General features: G+C 44.0%; 1 protein-coding gene across 2 annotated transcripts in view; it reads right to left on the bottom strand.

Moving 5' to 3' along the window:
- The window catches only part of fndc1 (fibronectin type III domain containing 1), a 31,928-nt gene extending 13,958 nt beyond the window's left edge, over nt 1-17,970 (bottom strand). For both annotated transcript variants that reach the window (XM_062412135.1, XM_062412136.1), the window contains exons 1-13: nt 17,865-17,970; nt 11,784-11,978; nt 9,793-9,861; nt 6,120-6,365; nt 5,852-5,950; nt 5,544-5,661; nt 5,258-5,445; nt 4,640-4,747; nt 4,045-4,233; nt 1,295-3,955; nt 1,027-1,145; nt 623-734; nt 130-474 (exon numbers count right to left, since the gene is read on the bottom strand). In XM_062412135.1, the coding sequence (XP_062268119.1) occupies nt 130-474; nt 623-734; nt 1,027-1,145; nt 1,295-3,955; nt 4,045-4,233; nt 4,640-4,747; nt 5,258-5,445; nt 5,544-5,661; nt 5,852-5,950; nt 6,120-6,365; nt 9,793-9,861; nt 11,784-11,978; nt 17,865-17,937 (4,522 nt within the window). In that variant the 5' untranslated portion in view covers nt 17,938-17,970. The remainder of the gene's footprint in view (nt 1-129; nt 475-622; nt 735-1,026; nt 1,146-1,294; nt 3,956-4,044; nt 4,234-4,639; nt 4,748-5,257; nt 5,446-5,543; nt 5,662-5,851; nt 5,951-6,119; nt 6,366-9,792; nt 9,862-11,783; nt 11,979-17,864) is intronic.
- Nucleotides 17,971-18,774: the final 804 nt, after the last annotated feature.

Here is an 18,774-nt window from a genome sequence, read left to right as displayed (position 1 = left end):
CTCCACAGATTAAGAATTTTCATTTTTTAACAAGTAGGGGGTTTCATTACTGTATTAAAAATGTATATTTATATTAATCTTTTATGATTATATCTGTAGCGTGTTGTGAGTTTCAAGGGAAATACTCACCTTCTGGATAACAGTCTAATATTCCGTCTTGGTCCATCACTGGATACCCATATTCATCTATCTTAGCGAAGGTTCCTGGTGGACAGGTTGGGAATTTCAATGCTGTGGTAGACTCCTCTGTGGTCCATTCAGGGGTGGTGGGTTCAGGTGTGGTGGTAGGAGCCACGGTGGTGGTGGTGGTTTGGGGTTTGATCGGAGCCCTAAAGCGGGGTAGGTCCAAGCCAAGTAAAGGTTTCCCTCCGACCATGAGGAGCTTCTCTTTGGGGTTGACCACTGGCTGACTATCTCTGCCATGGCCGAACAGAGCCATGCCTTCATTGTTTAGCAGGGGACTGCCCATGTGGTCTGGTGGGCGAAGGACAGCAACAGAGTATACATAACCTTGTCTTAAACAGCAAGATAATATTGAGAATGGAAAAAGGGTTTTAATTTTCACATTCAGTCTGTATACTGTAAGTTTAAATAAAATGTAAGATTTAATGAAGTCTATTACCAAAAATTGTGCGTCCATCCTCGCCAAGGATGACTCTCTTAGGTTTGCCATCGGAGTCCTGGAGAACTCGTCCATCCTGGTTCATAAGAATCCCTCTCTCCAAGTCTACCACCTAGATAGAAAGTAAAATGTACCAAAACAATACAAAGAAAATGTGGACATGCCTGGGTATGTCCATAGGTAAAGAAATGGCAGCTCCAAAGGTTCGATAATCAACATGTTATAGATGATCTATTTAAACCACAAAAACAAATAAAGCTTGAAACTAGCTATTTTGGTGTCAGATCATTTCTTGGCCAGGTGCACTTAATTCCTCTTTTCATCTAGCATCTTTCCAAAATGTACAGTATTTCATGCTGAAGCAAATTACAAAAAGAAGTTTAAAGATCATTATACACAGTTACCCATTTGCTTCCATCTGGTCCTGTGATAAACTTTTGACCAACGGCCTTACTGGTTCCATGAGAGGAGGAGGAGGAATCCTTACTGTTAGTTGCTGTTAGGTTGGGTCGACCATTTTTACCTAACAATTGTATGATTGAAGAAAAGTGAAATGCAGTATCTGAGTTACAGACTATCATTTTATATTCTTGAACATAAAAATCATTGCATCATCTGTATAATGTAGTGGCAGCAATTCTCAATATCATGCACTGAAGCTATTGACTTTACCATTTCCATTGACAGCTCCTCCATTGATTGGTTTCCCTCTGATGATGGGATATCGAGACCTACCCCCTTGTCCCCTAAAGCTTTCCCTAGAGGAAGATGAAGATGATGAAGACGGCAGTGTGGACTGGGAGTTTCCTCCATTTATTCCCCCTGTGTTTGTCACAGCAGTACCAGTGCCAGCTTCGCGATCTGAGGTCAACACTGGTGAATTTGATGAAGAAGATTGTGATGCTGAAGTATCCACCCTCGAGTTCTGTGCTGGTTGTGGTCTGAAGGGAAGTCTAGATCCACCAAACTGCCTGTTAGCCAACAGAGGGGAGCGTCCCCTCCCATTAGTTCCTACACCAAGACGTCGGTGAGTTGAAGTGGCTCCTAAAGACGTGCCTGTCCTGGTCCTGGAAGAAGTGTCCATTGTATCCACACTCTCATTGTCCTCTGTGTTTCTTTGAGGGTCTGCTGATGTTATAGCAGGATTCTTCTGGGCAGCTGTGGGGTCTGCAACTTCCTCATTTCTCCCACTGACTTCTCTACTTCCCTCATCCACATCGTCCTTATTATTATTGTCATAAGATGTTCCACTAAGTATAGGCTCAATTGTGTCCTCGTGTCCACCTAAAGAATGACGGGAATTTGAAGAAGAGGATACTGAGGAAGAGGAGGATGAGGTAGTTGGGTTTCTCGTATCACTAGCTGCCATACTTGTATCTGTCAGAGATGGCTTAGTCGAGTCCGCCACAACCCCATATTTAACTGATTCATGAGTGACAGGAGTCTTCAGATCTTCACTGGTCTCTTGAATTGTGGACACTCCTGCAGCACCCGAAGCAGCTGCGACCCGAGTGGGTGCCCCCCTCAAGATGGGTCTGCCAGCCCCTACAGAGGCCGAAGTCCGAGTCCAAGGGGTCCTACCGTCCTGCCTCGAAGATGACACCCTTGTTCCTGAATTGAATCTTCCTGGATAACGACTTGCTAGCCAAGGGAATTTTTCGACCAAGGAGGAACTAATTCGGGTCCGGGAAACCACAGGTTTTTTATTAGTTCTCTCCTCCTCTGTTGGCTCCTCGTCTTTGGCTACTTCTGCATCTGTGTTGTCATTTCCCTCACTGTATGTGTGTGAAGTCTGTGAATTGTGCGGGCTGTGAGAAGTTGGAGAGCTGTGAGATCCTCCGTGTGATGTTGACGGAGAAGAGCCTGATGTGGCTGCAGTGGACGGGTGCTGGGAGTTGCCATGTGACCTGGACTGTGAGCTGCTCTGCGATTTGTCAAAGTGATTTGTTTCAGATGTTGTGTGACCGTTGGACGCCCTTCCTGAAGTTGGCTTTGATGTTGTTGGATTGAAAGTATGTAATGTTTCATGGTTTTCAGTCTTTTCTTGTGTTGTTGCTGAAGCTCGTGTGTTTGATGTTGCTTGGGTTAGAGTTCTGCTTGGCAAATTTGACTGTGAGGTGATGGCAGGTTTGTAACCATTGGACATTCGACTTGAATTCCCTCTAAACAAAATTCCAGGTTGTCTTCGTCCGAAACCAAAACTAGACCCACTGTGACGCCCTCTTCCTAAAGCTGTGGCCTCTGACTGCTGTGAACTATCCTCCTTTACAACTGGAGTGGAAGGTTTGTTATATGTCATACTGGTCTTATCGTAGGTGTCTTTACTCTTTGGGTACGTAGAAGCTACATAGTCCTTTCTACTAGCTGCTGACTCTTGATTATGTGAGGAAGAAGATGATAATGAGGTTGAGCTGGATGAAGAGGAAGTAGAGGGAAACGAAGATGAGGAGGCATCAGAGGAGGAGGAAGTTGATGATGAGGTTGAGGGAAACGACGATGAGGAGCCATCTGAGGAGGCATCTGAGGAGGAGGAAGTTGAAGATGATGAAGAAGTAGATGAGGAGGAGGCCCCCTTGGATACCGGTCTGTCATGGACCCTAATCCTTACGGGCCTTCTGGGTTGTGTTTTGGGACGAGCAGTAGCCGATTTAGTTGGTGAGGGTGTAATAACTTTGAGGTTGGGGCTCTCAGTAGTTGGCGGATCCTCATCATAGTCCACGTCATCCTCAGGGTCAAGGGAAACATTGTTATCTGGCTCTTTTGTCTCCATGGTTGTCGTCTCCTCTACTGGAGATGGCGTTGTTGGAATTGTCTCTTCTTCCTCCTCTCCTCCCCTATCTTGAGCCCTTCTATTGGAGGAACCTCTGTTTCCTGTGTTTCTCACCGAGCCTCTTACAGTGGACAAGATGCTGTGATAGGAGCGTGACTGGGAGAGCGGGTTTTTACGCCTGTTGACAGGTACAGCAGGTCGTGGTGGAGGGGTTGTTGTTGGTTCCTCTGGTGGAGATGGCGTTGTGGGTATTGTCTCTTCTTCCTCCTCTTCTTCCTCCTCCCTGTCTTGAGCCCTTCTTTTGGAGGAATCTCTGTTTCCTGTGTTCCTCACCGAGCCCCTCACAGTGGACAAGATGCTGTGATAAGAGCGTGACTGGGAGAGCGGGTGTTTACGCCGGTTGACAGGTGCAGCAGGTCGTGGTGGAGGGGTTGTTGTTGGCTCCTCTGGTGCCTCTGTTGACAAGAGGTCAGATTCGTCATGGTCAGTATCCTGTTTGGAAGGAGTGTGGCTTGCTCTGGGGGTTTCCTTGGTTTTAGAGGATGATGAGGCCGTGCTGCTGGCTGACAGGGGACATAATCAGAATGAATTAAGGATTAAACAATTTTTTTATGAAAACATGCTAGAAAAAAACTGAAAGAAAGGTGCTTACATCCTGGCATGGCAACACTGAAGGCCTTGCTCTGTGGTCCCTGCCCCCTCCTGTTGGTGGCCTTGATCTTGAAGATGTACCGGTCTCCCGGTTTGAGTCCATCGACGGTGGCTGTGGTGATGCTGCCACGTAACGTCACACTCTTCATTCCAAATGGCTTCATAGCAGGTGCATATGACAGGATGTACTCTGTTGGGAGGCAAAGCAAAGAAAAGTGAAAATCTCAACAGCCCTTATTTTTCAGGAAGCCCACACAGCAAAAATAAAACATCAGTCCTTTCACAACATTCAACATTTGGGAGGATAAGGAGTCCACTTAAGTGTGTGCTTCCATCAGTCATCATTCAGATTTCCAAAGGACTGTGCTTTGTGTTTGTAACCACACATAAATAGATAGCATGCGTTCACAATGGTGTTAGCGGCCTCTCATTCATGGGTCAAGTAGTGATGATGATAATTTAACAGTCAAACCACAACAGAAAGTGAATGAAATGTTTAAATAAGTTTACAAGTCAAACACCGGGGATCTTTATCTACTGATTTCTAAGAAAAAAAGACCCTAATTTTAATTTGACTTTGATCCTCCTGGTCTCACCTCTTATCCTGCCATTGGGTTCCTCAGGTGGATCCCATGTTGCTACGACAGCTGTTCCTTTCCCTCGTAGTGGCTTGACTTCAAAATTCTCTGGTGGTCCAGATGGTGCTGGTGAGCGAGGAGAACACGAGTGAGTGGAAAGACACCAGTGAAGGGAGGAGCAGCGGGACAGAAACCAGAGGCAGCACAGAGGGAGCAGCGTGAGGAAATTGCTGCTTAAAGAATATAAAAACAGCAAGGCGATCTTGTGTGCCAAGAGGATTCAGCTGAGGAAAGTACTGCTGCCTTACATTGCTAGGGACCCCCCCCCCCCCCCCCCCCCGAGATCATGTATAGAAATGCAGTAGCAGAGCTGAGCTGCAGAGATAGGCAGTAAAGTGAGACGCTATATGAAAATGGGATTATTAATAGTTATTGAATGTGATGAATTGTCATAAGGAGAAATAAGTGGAAAAAAATGAACAGACACAGCTATGCAAGAATAAATCCTTCTCTGCAAGTATAATTGCTATTTTCAAAGTCTATGGAAAAAGCAGGGATTTGGCTCTGTATAGCTGCGTCTATAAAAAGAAAATCACTGCATTTCTGTATAAGCATTTCTCATGTGGCAGCACCGACCTGACTCAGGAGTCCTCTGAAAGACTGAGACGCTCCACTTGCTATGATTTTCTCCTTGAGAGATTCTGACGGAGAACTCGTACATGCCGTCAGCGGACAGGGTTTCGACCATCATTCTCCTCTGGGTGCTTTCCTTGTACTCCCAGCGTGCCGATTCACCCTTCTCCCTGAACCTAATTGTGTAGGATCTGTGTTAAGACAGAAGGACAGAACGAGGGGTTAGGGTTCTCTCTTTGTCTTTAATGGTCTTTCTTTCTCTCTCTCTGTGCACTTCGACAGATCCCACCTGGATGCCCCGGGGGCGACTTTCCCCATCTCCACTGCAGGGTCAACCCAGGAGATGAGGACGGACTGAGGAGACATGACCCTGACACTTATGTCCCGGGCCTCGTACTCTGGTGGCTCTGTTCAACACACACACACACACACACACACACACAAACACACACAAAACAACAACAACACACAGAGGCACAGAGACAAAAAACGTTGAGCTTGGTTTTATACACCAACTAAATGTTTGTTTTTTTATTTAATTTTTTAACAGACAGATTGGTAGACAAAAGCAAACATTCAATGTAAATCTGGGAGTACCTGGTGTGGTTGTTTTGGTTGCGACTGCTCTGCCGGCGGATGCGCTTTGACCAAGGGCTTTCTGTGCCTGCATTGACACCACATGAACGGACTCAGATGCTATGAATGAAAGGGATACCAGGCACGGCCAGGGTTTACACTATGGACACTAGAGATTATTCTTATTCTAAACACTATTTAGCTCAGAGTAATTTAAACATTTTACTGGAACCTAAAAAGTAGTCCTTTAAATCTGGAAATTAAGAGTGTGAGATGTGGTTCTGCTTACTTAGTTTGTGTGCGTTACGGTTCCTCTGATCCGACTGAGGCTTGGTGTGGTGTGGATATCTCCTCTGCAGCAGCGGGGTTCCTGGCACAGCTCTATCAGGCTGCCTGGGACCCGAGGAGGACTGAGGTGCCCTCCTCTGTGTCCGGGTATTGGACACGCCCGATGGATGAGCCGTCCTGTTCACCCTGGTGGCTCGCCTCACAGACAGCTGCTTTCTGGCTGGAGTGTGTGGAAACCTGAGTGGACCTGTCGGAGGATGATAACAGAGAGGGAAATTCAAAGTGCAATTAAGTTCATAACCTGTCGCCTGTGTTGGATTTGCCTTTGGGGACTAACTGAGACGTTTAAGTGCCATTGAGAATGAAATATTTTAACATCTCCACTCAAGACACATCTGCTTCATTTAACCATAAACACATATTTTTGTCATGAATCCGCAACACGTCTCCTGTGATCTAATCTAACTACTGGTGTCCTGCTTCCTGTCTGAATCGCACCCTGGTGGTCACTCCGTCCTGGTTAACATCTCAGACACTGGCTCAGGCAGCCACAACATCATCTGGTTGCAGTTCTGCTCAGTGATAGCCCTGGCAATATAACAAATCCCCAAAAAACTCTCTCTCTTTCTTGTCTCTTTTCTTTCCTCTCCTCCCTCCATCCCTTCTTTGTACGTTTCTCATAATCACTGTCAGATGAAAAATAAATTGCCCTGTTTCCCAAGAGGAGAGTTTCATGCGAAGCAGGGTCGGCTAGCTGATGTAACAAAGTGGATTTGACAAAAAGCAACATTGTTATGTAGGGATTCTCCTTCGACAGGTGGACGAATGCCAACTGATAATAGTTTTCCATGAGAATTAACTAAATTTGCCTAAGCGATAAATTAGAAAAAGAGATTTTTAGCCCTGATGGGCCTCTATTATGACACAATATTTGTATATAACAAAGGTTTGTGAAATATGAAAGTGAGTAAAAAGCTCCCAGGAAGACAGAGTTGATTTGTTTCTGAGACACTTAGAATGCTTTATTCATGTTTTTTACAACTCAGTCTTTATCCTCTGCTCTGTCCTGCCAGCACAGCTGCATCTTTATGATCATGAAAGCATCGACTGTTTGTTTGGCGATTCACCAACTCCCCTGTGAAACTTTCTTCTCCTCTCACCTTATTCGGTTTTCAAATCTTTATCTCTGCTTTGTGTCTGCACTCGTAGCATTTTGAAATTCTCAGGATCGAGAGGATTATTTTTCCATTCTGGTTGTTCCACTCCTGCCTTCATTCGTCTGCCAGCGTGATCACAGACGCTTCAATGTGTATTTTAAAGGTGTAAAGAGTGGAAATTCAATATTAAGTTAATCAGAGTACTATAAATAAAGACTTGAGTCACTGTGCTGTGTTTTATCCATTCATCCTTCATCTACAACTGGATCCACTTAACCTGAAGACAAAAACAAATCTGATAACCTCTGAATAAATCATTGTTATATGTGTAAACATGTGGTAATGTAGCTGAAAGCACAGTTTTGGGGGAATTACCACACAATAAACACATGCTTTTGTCATGAGGGCACATTGTTCAATTATTTTACAGCTTTCTTTGACACAGCTTTCTTTGTAATGTTTTGGTTACTGATTACTGGTAACTGTTAAAGATCTGATCCAATGATGTGTCATTCCACACCTGTTTGACCGTCTCTCCTCGTTCTAGCTCTAATCTCTAACAGAAACCGATCCGTTTGGTTTGAATCTGCTGACTTCTCCTTTTTCCCCTATTTTCTGCTTCCTCTCTTTCTCTCTCTGGAAAACTGTCACAGTGCATAGTTTGGCCCCAGGTCATCTCGCCGCCCGCGAACCACTAAACCATTGACTGCACAAAGCTCTCAGTGCCAGATCCTGTCTGTCTTTTCCTGGAAGCTCAATAGTCAGCGCTGCGAGGCAGGTCTCCAGACAGAGGGACATACCACTGCTGCAGCAGGAGACCACCTCAGTGTATCCGGCTGAGATGCTGTTGTCTTCTCACTCCCTCCTCATACCCTTACCTGAAGAATGCCAGGTATCACCAATATCGAATGTAAAACTCACGGATATGATTCGGTGAGTTTGTGCGTCACAGTGGATTACGGTGCTCAGTTTAGCCGCAGTTTCCTTTAACAGCTACACAAACAGTTCTCAGTGTCTGAGCTTTCCTGGAGGCAGAAATAATGAAACAATTCCAAACTGGCAGAGACGTTCACTAACTCATGTCTAAGAAACAGCTCCAAGGAACACTAATGGAAATATCTTTGTCATTTGTTCACTAGATTATCAACAAATAGAGTATAACAAAATAAGTTAAAATGTTTGGCAAATGAGCCTATGTTAGCTAAACAAAAAAGAACAGGACAAATGTATCGGCTAATTTCCAAATAAACAGATAATGATGAAGGTAATTGAGTAGGGTATTTCCTTTCTTGTGTAACTTTCTGCCTTAAAAAAGAACATAACAAAGGTCATTTGAAGAGCTTCAATAAAGGTTATATGAATTTTACAGCTGTGTTTTCAGTATTGATTGATGAGTTAAAAATGAAGTCCTAGTAATGCATTAAAGATTCAGTCCTTAAATGTCCCAAAAGACGCATCACAAGTTCAGAGACCAAACTGCTTGTTTTGTCCGTTCATCTGTCACCTACACAGGACAGGTTTATCCCTGAGGGCCTTGAGGTAACCGGAGTCCATCATAGTTGAGATGTGGGTACACCCTGGACGGGCCAGCAGTCAACCGCAGGGCTGACATGTAAGAACATACTGTTCATGCTCACATTCACACCTACAGGCAATTCAAAGTCGCCATTGATCCTAACCGGCATGGACTGAGGTGAATGAAGCATCTGGAGGAAACCCACTCAGACACGGGGAGAGAACATAAAAACTCAACCCAGAAAGACCTCAACCGGGCGACAGGTTCAAACCCTGGATATTTACTGATAACTCCACCGCTGTGCCGTAATATTATGTCTATCCAACAGGCTAAAATCCACATGTATTAAATCTGACAATGATTATTAAACAAAAATCCAAATACTTGCATATCTGAAAATTTGAAAGAACTCTAATGTTTAACATTTTTCTTGAGAATAACTGATTATTAATTATTATTTTCTATCTTTGGCTGCACTATACTTAATATAAAAGTACAGAGTTAAGTTAAGACTAAGGTATGGATGATGATGCAATCATGTTGTAATCAATTCTACACATCTGTCTACAAGTCATTTCCTTTAATTTTACAGTCTGCTGAAAATGGTGACAAGCTAATAAGTGATAATTAATGGCGTGGACACCACTGAAGCAGAAAAACTTTAAAATAGACGTTTCATTTGGATGAACTGCAAGAAAAACATACCTGGTTAAACACATGGAAAACTATGAGTCACAGAAAAGTGAGTGTGTTGTTCCCTTCTTATCTTTAGGGACAAAACAAGTGAGGGAATGATGCAAAAGGAGACTGTCGCCCCGAGACACTGCACCGTTAGTCATCACCGTGTCAGATCCAGCGGCCTCTTTTATATCCACAATGACGGCAGATCATTTCAACGAAACAGCTTTTCATGGATTTAACCAGGTGGTTGTATATGAATGGATGTGAACTGAGACCACTCCCATGTGCTGATGGTGAAGGTGTTTTGGCTTCAGGTTTACCTGCTGATGAGTTGTTGACAGGTGCACCGCCCAACACGGCAAAGCCATCCAGGTTAACCCATTCAGGGTCTGAAAAAAGACACAGGAGTTCTTGTGAAATGGTGGAAATGAGGAAAAGCAGGAAACAAATAATATGACTTTAAAGAGGAATCCACAGATTTTGAGAATAATATCAACCCAATGAAGAAAAATATACTTCTTTTGAATATTCAAGGGAAAAATTCATATTCCAACTATAACGACCTGCTCAAATTTAAAACATACAGCCTAGAAGTGCATCAGTGTGTTTGTAAGTAGCTTGCATCGGGATCCAGCAGGGGGCGCTCACTATCAGCTATAACCTTTGTGTGCCCTTTTGAGGTCTGCTATAATCCGTGGGGGCATAAATTTCACCATCCACCAATCTGCATGCTCAACTGTCCACCCAAGTGAGGCAGCAGAGGGGGGGGGGGGGGCACAGACGAATGGATCAACGTGTTCAACTTTAGGAAAGAAACATCAGCCCTAGAAGAAGGTTGACCTCTTCCCTCAGCTCCCCTTTACCTCCACTCTCCATCTTACTCCCTGTTGCTCCGTACGAGTCCTCTCTCCGTCCCTGTTGCTCCAACAGCGGCTGGCCAGTCACTTTAATGATGTGGAGGCAAACAGCGTTGTGTTATTTACGACGACTGACGCTGCTCTCATGCTGCTGAGGGAACAACAAACGATCTGCAAGGAATTTCTGGAGCGGCAACACTGGAGATGCAAGTCAGTGGGGCCACAGATTTATGGCAAACTGAACCAGAGCTTGAGAGACCACAAGGTCCACCGCTACGCACTATGGGCAGCACACAGAGAGCCCCACACTCACATAAAACTATATTTTTGTACACAATACAAGACAATGCATGACTTCATCCCTTGGCACCACCCTGTCCTTTGCCACAACCACCACCAAACAAACACACATGCACACGCACACACACACACATGTCAAGTGACCACAACACAGGAAGCTAGGTTATAGGAGCTGGGCTGGGTTCAGATGTGGAAAAGAAGGGTTGGCCGCAGACTCCGAGCTGCTGATGAAGATGCCAAGTGCAGAGGAAAAGGAGATAATGACAAAAGCAGGCCTCACTGTGTCATGTGTAGAGAAACGTAAGAACCTGTTAAGTTTTTACAAGGCGGAATTAGAAATTATCATAGAAGCTGTTAAGATCTAAAAATAATATTCTCCTCTGACGCTTAAGACAACCTCTGGTCACATCCACATCACAACCCCCAGTGCTTTCTGCCTTTGTGTCTTGGCTGCTGGCAAACTTGGATGACAAAACATTCGATGATGAGAACAAACCTATTGATGATAAGCTTGCACATGTGTGTCAATAGACTTCATCTCCTGGCATCTTTCCTGTGGAAACCGCTTTGCTCATCCCCCTCCTTACTCCGCACTTGTTTTGAGAAAGTGCAGAACTCCAGAATCGGAGAACTCAAACCTGCAATTTAAGCCAAAACTCTTTATCTCTCTCTTGGTCCATGTATTTTCTTCAACAAAATCTTAAGGTCCAACTTCACCTCGATTCGTTCGTCACATCAGATTTTCACACCATCTCATATCACTTTTACACCAAGTATATCCAGGTTTTTTAAATTCCAGAAAACCTGATAAGAAAGGCGATTGACTCCTTACCGATGCCAGTAGGGGTTGTCCGTGTTTCTGTTTTACCCGCCGTGCGTCATGAACAGGAATACTGAGGCATATCCTCACCTCTCTGTCTTGCCAAATGAACCCATTCACCAGTGTGTATTTTTTTTTCCATCACTGCCCATTGGAGCAGCTGATACAAACCTGCAGAGCCATTTGACCCGGGAGTGAATGACGATTGAATCCATTCCCATCGCAGACCAAAGCCAGATGTAAGCAGGTGTTAGATGGGTTTTTTGACCAGTGTAAAAAGGGGCTTCACATCCCCATGTTGCTCTGTTGAACCTTTCCTCTCTTTCTGTCTTACCTACATCCTCCAGTAGATGAGAGCGACTGTCCTTGCCCGCTTTAGCGAAGCGGTGTGACCTCGTGGGTTTGTTGGAGCTGATCACGAAGCGGTCGACGGGTCTTCCGTCCAGATGGATAGACGGCTCCCAGCTTTCTCTCAGGACCTTGTCCACAGAGGTCTGTTTCCCATTGTGTGTCCGCAGGGGCTTCTCTGCTGCAAAGCAAAGGACATCTGGATTAATTTAGTCTTTATTTAGTTGATCTAAACAGTCATAATTTTTGCACTGTTCCTCACAGTAAATACTACGGTTGTGCCAGTAAGTAGTCCCACTGTTTGAGCTCCGGACGTGCTAATACCTTTAATTCAGCGCCACCATGACAATTTAGTTGTATACGTTGCATTTAAAGTAACTTGGATTCTGACGAAATATAAAAACCAATGTGTGAGGCAGCCCTGAAAAATAGAAACTAATTTGATAAATTTGATGAATAAATGGAACGATAAAAAGATGTACTCAAAATAGCTACAACAAAAAAATAAAATAGTACCACTGTCTGTTGGAAAGCAACCATGTCTTTGTCTTTCTTTTTATTGGCATGCAAGCACAATGCATCAGAGCCAATTTTCCAACAGGCCGACATTACAACCAGATAATAAAAAGAAGCATTGAGGGTGATATTAACACATCGACATAAAACATGAATTTGGCTTGAATGAATGGAAAATATCCAAAAAGGCCCCAGTGCACATGTGGGAAATAATAAACAAGCACTTGATATATTTGCCATCGCAGATTTGATTCGTCATGAACAAAATAATGGCTTTGTATCAGAGAGCTTGATCAGATGCTGATGCTGAACTACAATCCTTAGTTGCCATAAAGAAAAATTAATTTGAACCATATCCAAGCCTTGTAATGTGGGACCTGCCGTGAAGTCACCCCCTGACTTGTGAAGTGCTGTTTGAAAGCATCCAGTGAAAATTTACAAAATGAACATCGTGCTAAATCGAAAAAGTCTCGAAAGATTGAGATTTAGAAGGAATTAACCCAGGCCTTTCCAAATCTGATTTTTGTCTCCAAAAAGAAGTAGTCCAGGTTTTTCTTTAGTATTATTTAAAAAGTAAACTGTCTTTAACAGCACTTTTTCAAGAAAGACTTAGTGAGAGAAAAAAAACATCTCAAATGTTAAGTAGTTGTAACCTTTGGCTAATTAGAGACAACATGCAGCACTTAAACAAATGTCATTTAAGGTTTATTATCATGTTAATCATTCATTGCTGTCACATAACTGTCAGCATCATCTGTCCATCTCATAAACAGCTGCTTCTCATGTTGCTCTTTGCTCCCCGAAGGTTTACAGCGGCAGTTTTGCTTTTGCATTCGGCACAAAATCACTTTATCACTCTGAATTCTTGGTGTCTCCAGGTGTGCTCCCAGCTGTTCCTGCACTTTCATTTTCTCACATTTGCAAACAACTCCTGACACTCGGCTTACTCATTGCTGAAGTGCACGGATGGTGAGGGCTCATCTGAAGCCCGAAGTGTTGCCTCTGCTTCTCCTAAAGTGTTTGGTATGTGCTGAGAGACTGTCTCCTCCTTGTTTCTGCTGACTGTTGAGAGCAGCACTCTGGCTGCAGGCCTCATATCACACCGGGCCTGGCTCCACGAGGGAGTGTTTTCTCAGTTTTATAGAAATAATAATTCCTTTTCTTTATTTCCTCATTAACTCGGGGTTCCCGTGGAGCCCGTTTTATCAGCTGTCCATTGCTGACTCCATTGACACAAGTCTGGAAACACTTCAATCACTTGCACCCTGTTTCCAATAAGCCCGTGTATTACGTAGCAAGGGATCCAGATATCACTCTGTAATTTGGCCCCTTTGGAAAATGTATGATCCAAAAAAGCAGAGCAGATATTTCTGATTAAACCGAGCCTCCTTTGAGTCACAACAGATGCGTGATTACCATCCAAGAATAAACAGTTTGGGAAGCAGTTAAGCAACTGAGTGGATGTAACATCCTAATCCTACGGAGGGCGGCTGGGTTTCAGGGCGTCACCAGGGGAGACCGGAGCAACACTTTCTGTGCTGTGTTCGTGAATGTAAAACACAGACAGTATATGATTGAGGAAGACAGTGGAAAGTATTAAGTGTGTGAAGAATGAAAGCAAGGCCTGAGGTTCCCTGAACTCAAAAACATAATGATGGCATAATGATTGTCAACAATGAAGCTAGTTTTGTGCGTCATATATCCTCTTTGAAGGATATCCAGCACATATGCTCACCGAAAGGCCGAACAACAGCCACACACGTGTATGTGCATGTGTATATGTGTTTGTTATAAAAAGCATATGCAGGTAAGCCCCGAGGTCAAAGGACTCCTGTAAAAGAGTTTGAGAAAACACGCATGCACCTGCAATGTGCTCCTCTTTTACAAGCGCACCCCCTCACCACAGATTCGCAGACGCTGACCCTCCACTCACCCGTGAGGAGTTTGCCTTTGACCCCTAATAACTGTCATCTTCAAAGTCCCATCAATAACCAGATCACTATGTGTGTGTGTGTGTGTGTGTGTGTGTGTGTGTGTGTGTGTAGGGAGAGGAGCTTCGTCAGATGTGAGACGATGCAGTGTTGAGTTTAGATCATTAGATCTGTGAAACCAGATCAAAGCGTCTTTTCCTTCAAACTGCGAGTGATGCAACAGTTTCGCCTTTGCCATTTTTTACATATTTTTTACTTGCTGCAGCAAAAACAAGGATAAGGTATCAGATATGTCTATGCAGTGCTTCATTGCTGGGCCTCCTTGAGCTGTCTAACTATTTATCACCATGTGCATAGTCTCTTAAAACTGGAAGTTCAGTCTGTATGTGGTGAGACTGAGCTGTATTTTCAGATTTGAGAATTCAAACCATCATTAAAACTGTTCTCCGTCACCACAGGTCAGCAATGCAGAGAGTTTTGGTTTCTTTGTCCGGTGGCTGAGTCACCAGTCTGCAATTCCCTCTGCCAAAATCACATGTGGAATAGAAGATGTGCCGTGGTCCTCACAGCACTAAGAGAATTACAGCAACAGCAAAGTGTGCGTGTCCAGATACAATCTTCCAGTTAGTCTGGATGATCCACAGCACACACTGTCAAAATGTTTGTCATCATTTCAGTAAATAGCCCATGTATAAATTGTTGACAGTCATGAGTATCTGGAAAACTTATTTTTGAAATTAAATTTATGGAGATGAGAGTTTAGAGTTGTTATGAGTTCCACAAACAATTTTCCATTCTGCAACATTACTTTGGGTGGAGGCAAAAACCAAACAGACGCAGTAAACCAGGGCAAATAAAACCTAATGTATCTGCATGGCAGGACATCTCCAGTTAGATGAGCAGATCAATATCACTATTACATTTTTTCCATTTTCATCAAATATAAAAACTCACCCCAGGAAACACCTAGCAGTGAAATGCCTCCAAGCATTTCACTGCCAGCGACTGCTTAATGTTATTGTTGTGCATTTGACAATAAAATCATGAATCTAGCTTTGCGAAAACAGGACCCAGGGGGACATTTCTCCGGTTATCACATTGTATCTTGTTTGTTTTGCATTACTGAGCTTTGGAGACGGAGGTCCTCAGTTGTGTTTGCACTCTTTATGCTAAGCTAAGCTAACCATCTCCTGGTTGTAGCTTTGGTAAACAGACATGAGAGTTTTCTCATCTAATTAAGTGTGTGTGTGTATGTGTGTAGAGGCTACACAATTCTTTGTCGTACTTGTGTGTTAAACTCCTCTCCCCTCTGACCTTCACTGACCTCTGCACTGATCCACTCTTTCATAGAGAGCAGACTGAGGCCATGAGCATACCTGGCCGTTACCCTCCTCTCACCAGCACGTCAATCACCAGGCTGTCCAGTTATATGTCGTTCTCATTGCATTAATGATACTGCTACAAACATGCATGGGTTTTCAGTGGTGGTGGCCACCAGCTCACTTTCCACATGATTCTAACATCCTCACAAGCCGTCTTCTCTTGCGCTGCTGTGACAAGTGCGTTCACAGCCCAGGCGCAGCTTGTTTAAACAACTGGAACAGCATCAAGAAATGACATCATGACACGAGACATGCCATCGCCGTCAGGTCTGACAGGCAGCCAAGTTGCAGGTGGGTGGGGGAACTGGGTCAAGCTCTGCCGGGTGATGAAGCACACCTGGTGTTGTGGAAAATATTAGAAATATCACACACAAGCTGCCTGTGCGTCTCTTTTGCTCCTGTGTTTCCCAAGGCAAAAAGAAAATGTGAAAGAAGATATGAAATTCCTGATACTGATAGTTCACTCCGAGATCTGTCTCGAGTTGTTCCTGCAGAATTCCAGCTTGTTAAGTGGGGCAGGAAAAATTAAATTCCACTGGCCTGCAAGGACATGATTCCCTCTTTCCCCCCCAACTCTCTAACCCAATTACTACCTCACTTTCCAGGAGCTGACGGACTATGGCTGCACGGCAGACGTTGGCATTGTGTACGTTGCCAACACACATTGGGTTTCTGTTTTCATTTAGTGTCCAGATCCTCCCATGAGCCCAATTTCACCCCCGGTTCTGAAAGATTTGAGGGTGACAGGCTGATGGCATGTGAGCGGAGAAAGTTAATGAGTAACACTCTCCCCTCTCTAAACTGCTGCTGTCAAAATGCCTGAGAGGATGCCGTTCACTTCCAAATGGCTCGGCAGCGCAGCAGCAGTGAAATGCAGCCGTGGAAAGCAGCTCCCAGGTGAGAATGTAAAGACTTTCAAGACAAAAAAAATGTCAGTGGCTGCTCTGTAAATACTTACTGAAATGAGGAGGAAAAAGAACCCCAGAGGAAAGGACCAAAACAAATAGCAGCTGCCTATATTCAGAGAAAGCAATGACCTCATACACTAAGTGCTTGCAGTTGAGTCATATAGAAACGTATAGATCAACAGACACACATTAAATGGAGTGAGCAGGTCCCCCCCCCCACCCTAAAAAAGAGAAAGGCATTTCAACTGAGCTTGAAGGCTTTTTTTTACTCCCCTCCGAGACTCCACAGGCTTTACGGCACTTTGGTTATTTGGGATATTTTTTGCTGTCCGGGGTTTGTAGACGTCTCTCCCCTGAAAATTGATTTTACAAACATTACTTGAGAATCTTTAAAACATGTGTGCAACTGCTTGTACAAAACTAAAAAATACTATTTGACTTATCCCTGGTTCTGACATGCAGAATTCTCTGATGAGCTGAGACCAGAGCCCTGCAGCAGGTTGCATTTTCGTGTGGGTTTAAAGTATTTTTGAGTCACTTTGATTAATTTATGAGGCAGAATTCACCCATTCCTGACTGTACTACCTGGCGGCTGATCTGGCATTCAAAGCATGCACTAGAAAAACACAGCCCAGAGGAAGTTTGACAGACAGAAAAACTTGAAACTCCTCCACTTCTACTCTCCCATGAAACTGAACTCTAGACGCAGATCATTTATCAGCCCCAGATTAGTCACCAATTGGCAAGAAAGCCCTCAACAAAGCTCTTTCTTTTTGCACACTATCTCCTGATGTTGCCTGGAGATTATCACCATTAGATGCTGTAAGATTACTCTACTGTATGTGGTGAGGACTCCTTAAACAAACCAGTATCATATTTTCACCCAACACACGCACATCACTGTCAAAAGCCCATACTTCTGGGTAATGGCTCACTTAAACCACACATGTGCAAATGATGAAGCAAACACACTTTAAATAGGATAATGCAATCTAAATGGCTGCAAGTGATCTACCAATCTTCACTTGGAGGATTTGAACATTTCTAACTCGAAAAGAAATACATGCACACGTGCGCACACAGACAGCCAGTGTGTTTGCTTCCCTTGCAGAATAACAGTTGTGGCATTCTGCACAATTACTATTTCACGCAAATATAAATACACAATCTAAAGCAATACACTGATCACAGCCTGCAGCTCTCTCTTCAATCTAACCGGGTCCAAGAGGTGAAAGCAAACAATGGCCCAGCAGTTCTCGAAAAAAAAAGAAAGAAAGTGCAAACCGACCATGCACCTGCTCATGCAAACACTCAAATGAGTCGTAAATACCTGTCCATCCGCATCCCGGTGCACAAAACGTGACGAAAAGTGTCAAGAGCGTCCTGCTTGCGCCTAAAGCCATAGTGAGTGTGGCGCGCCTGTGCTGCGGAGCGACGCACCAGCTGGATGCAGAGGGCTGGGACGCACCGGCCCTGCCCTGCCTCCCCTCCCCTCTGCCTCCGATGGGACAGCCGCTCGCACTGCACTCACTCGCACCTCGTGTGGATGGAAAAACTTGAAAAAAACCACCAAACACTGGCAGATCAAAACTGAATGCGCAACTGGACAGAGGACAAACTTTAAACCGCCAAACAAAGTGTCTACGTGAGAAGAATCAGAGGTTGACGTGATCTTATATTGTTCAAATATTATTTTTAATTGCAATCTCTATATAAATGTGTTTGTTTATTTCCTAACAACAGCTTACGTAGACTGTTAATCGTGCTTGGAGGTTTCCACATTTATTTTGCATTTAGAAAATTAGTAAAAAAAACAAAAAAAAAACAACCCTGACACAATGTCTCCCTCTTCAGGAAGGGGCACTGACCTCATGAGACCTGATAGCAGGTGGAGGCTGAGACACACGACTGTAGATCACTGACAGATTCATTCAGATACGCTGTGATGTCTTTGAATGCTCCTCCTTTGTATATTAAATTCATCTTATGTCACTTCCTGCAAGTAATTTTTTTTTTTTTATTGCAGACATCCACCTCTGTGAAAACATTTATGACCCGACCGTCTGTCCAGTCTTATCCTTGCAGACCCTATTAAACATTTCCATGACACCATCCCTGCAGCAGGTGTGAGAGAGCAGCGCTGTGAGCCAAGACTCCAACAAATGATCTAATCTGCAGAGATACAAGTTCACAAATACATGCATTTTCCAACTGAGCCATTTGACCACTAGATGGAGCAA

This window comes from Platichthys flesus, chromosome 18 (assembly GCF_949316205.1).
Source record: "Platichthys flesus chromosome 18, fPlaFle2.1, whole genome shotgun sequence".
NCBI lineage: Eukaryota > Metazoa > Chordata > Actinopteri > Pleuronectiformes > Pleuronectidae > Platichthys > Platichthys flesus.
This window is presented reverse-complemented; position numbering and strand designations above follow the sequence as displayed.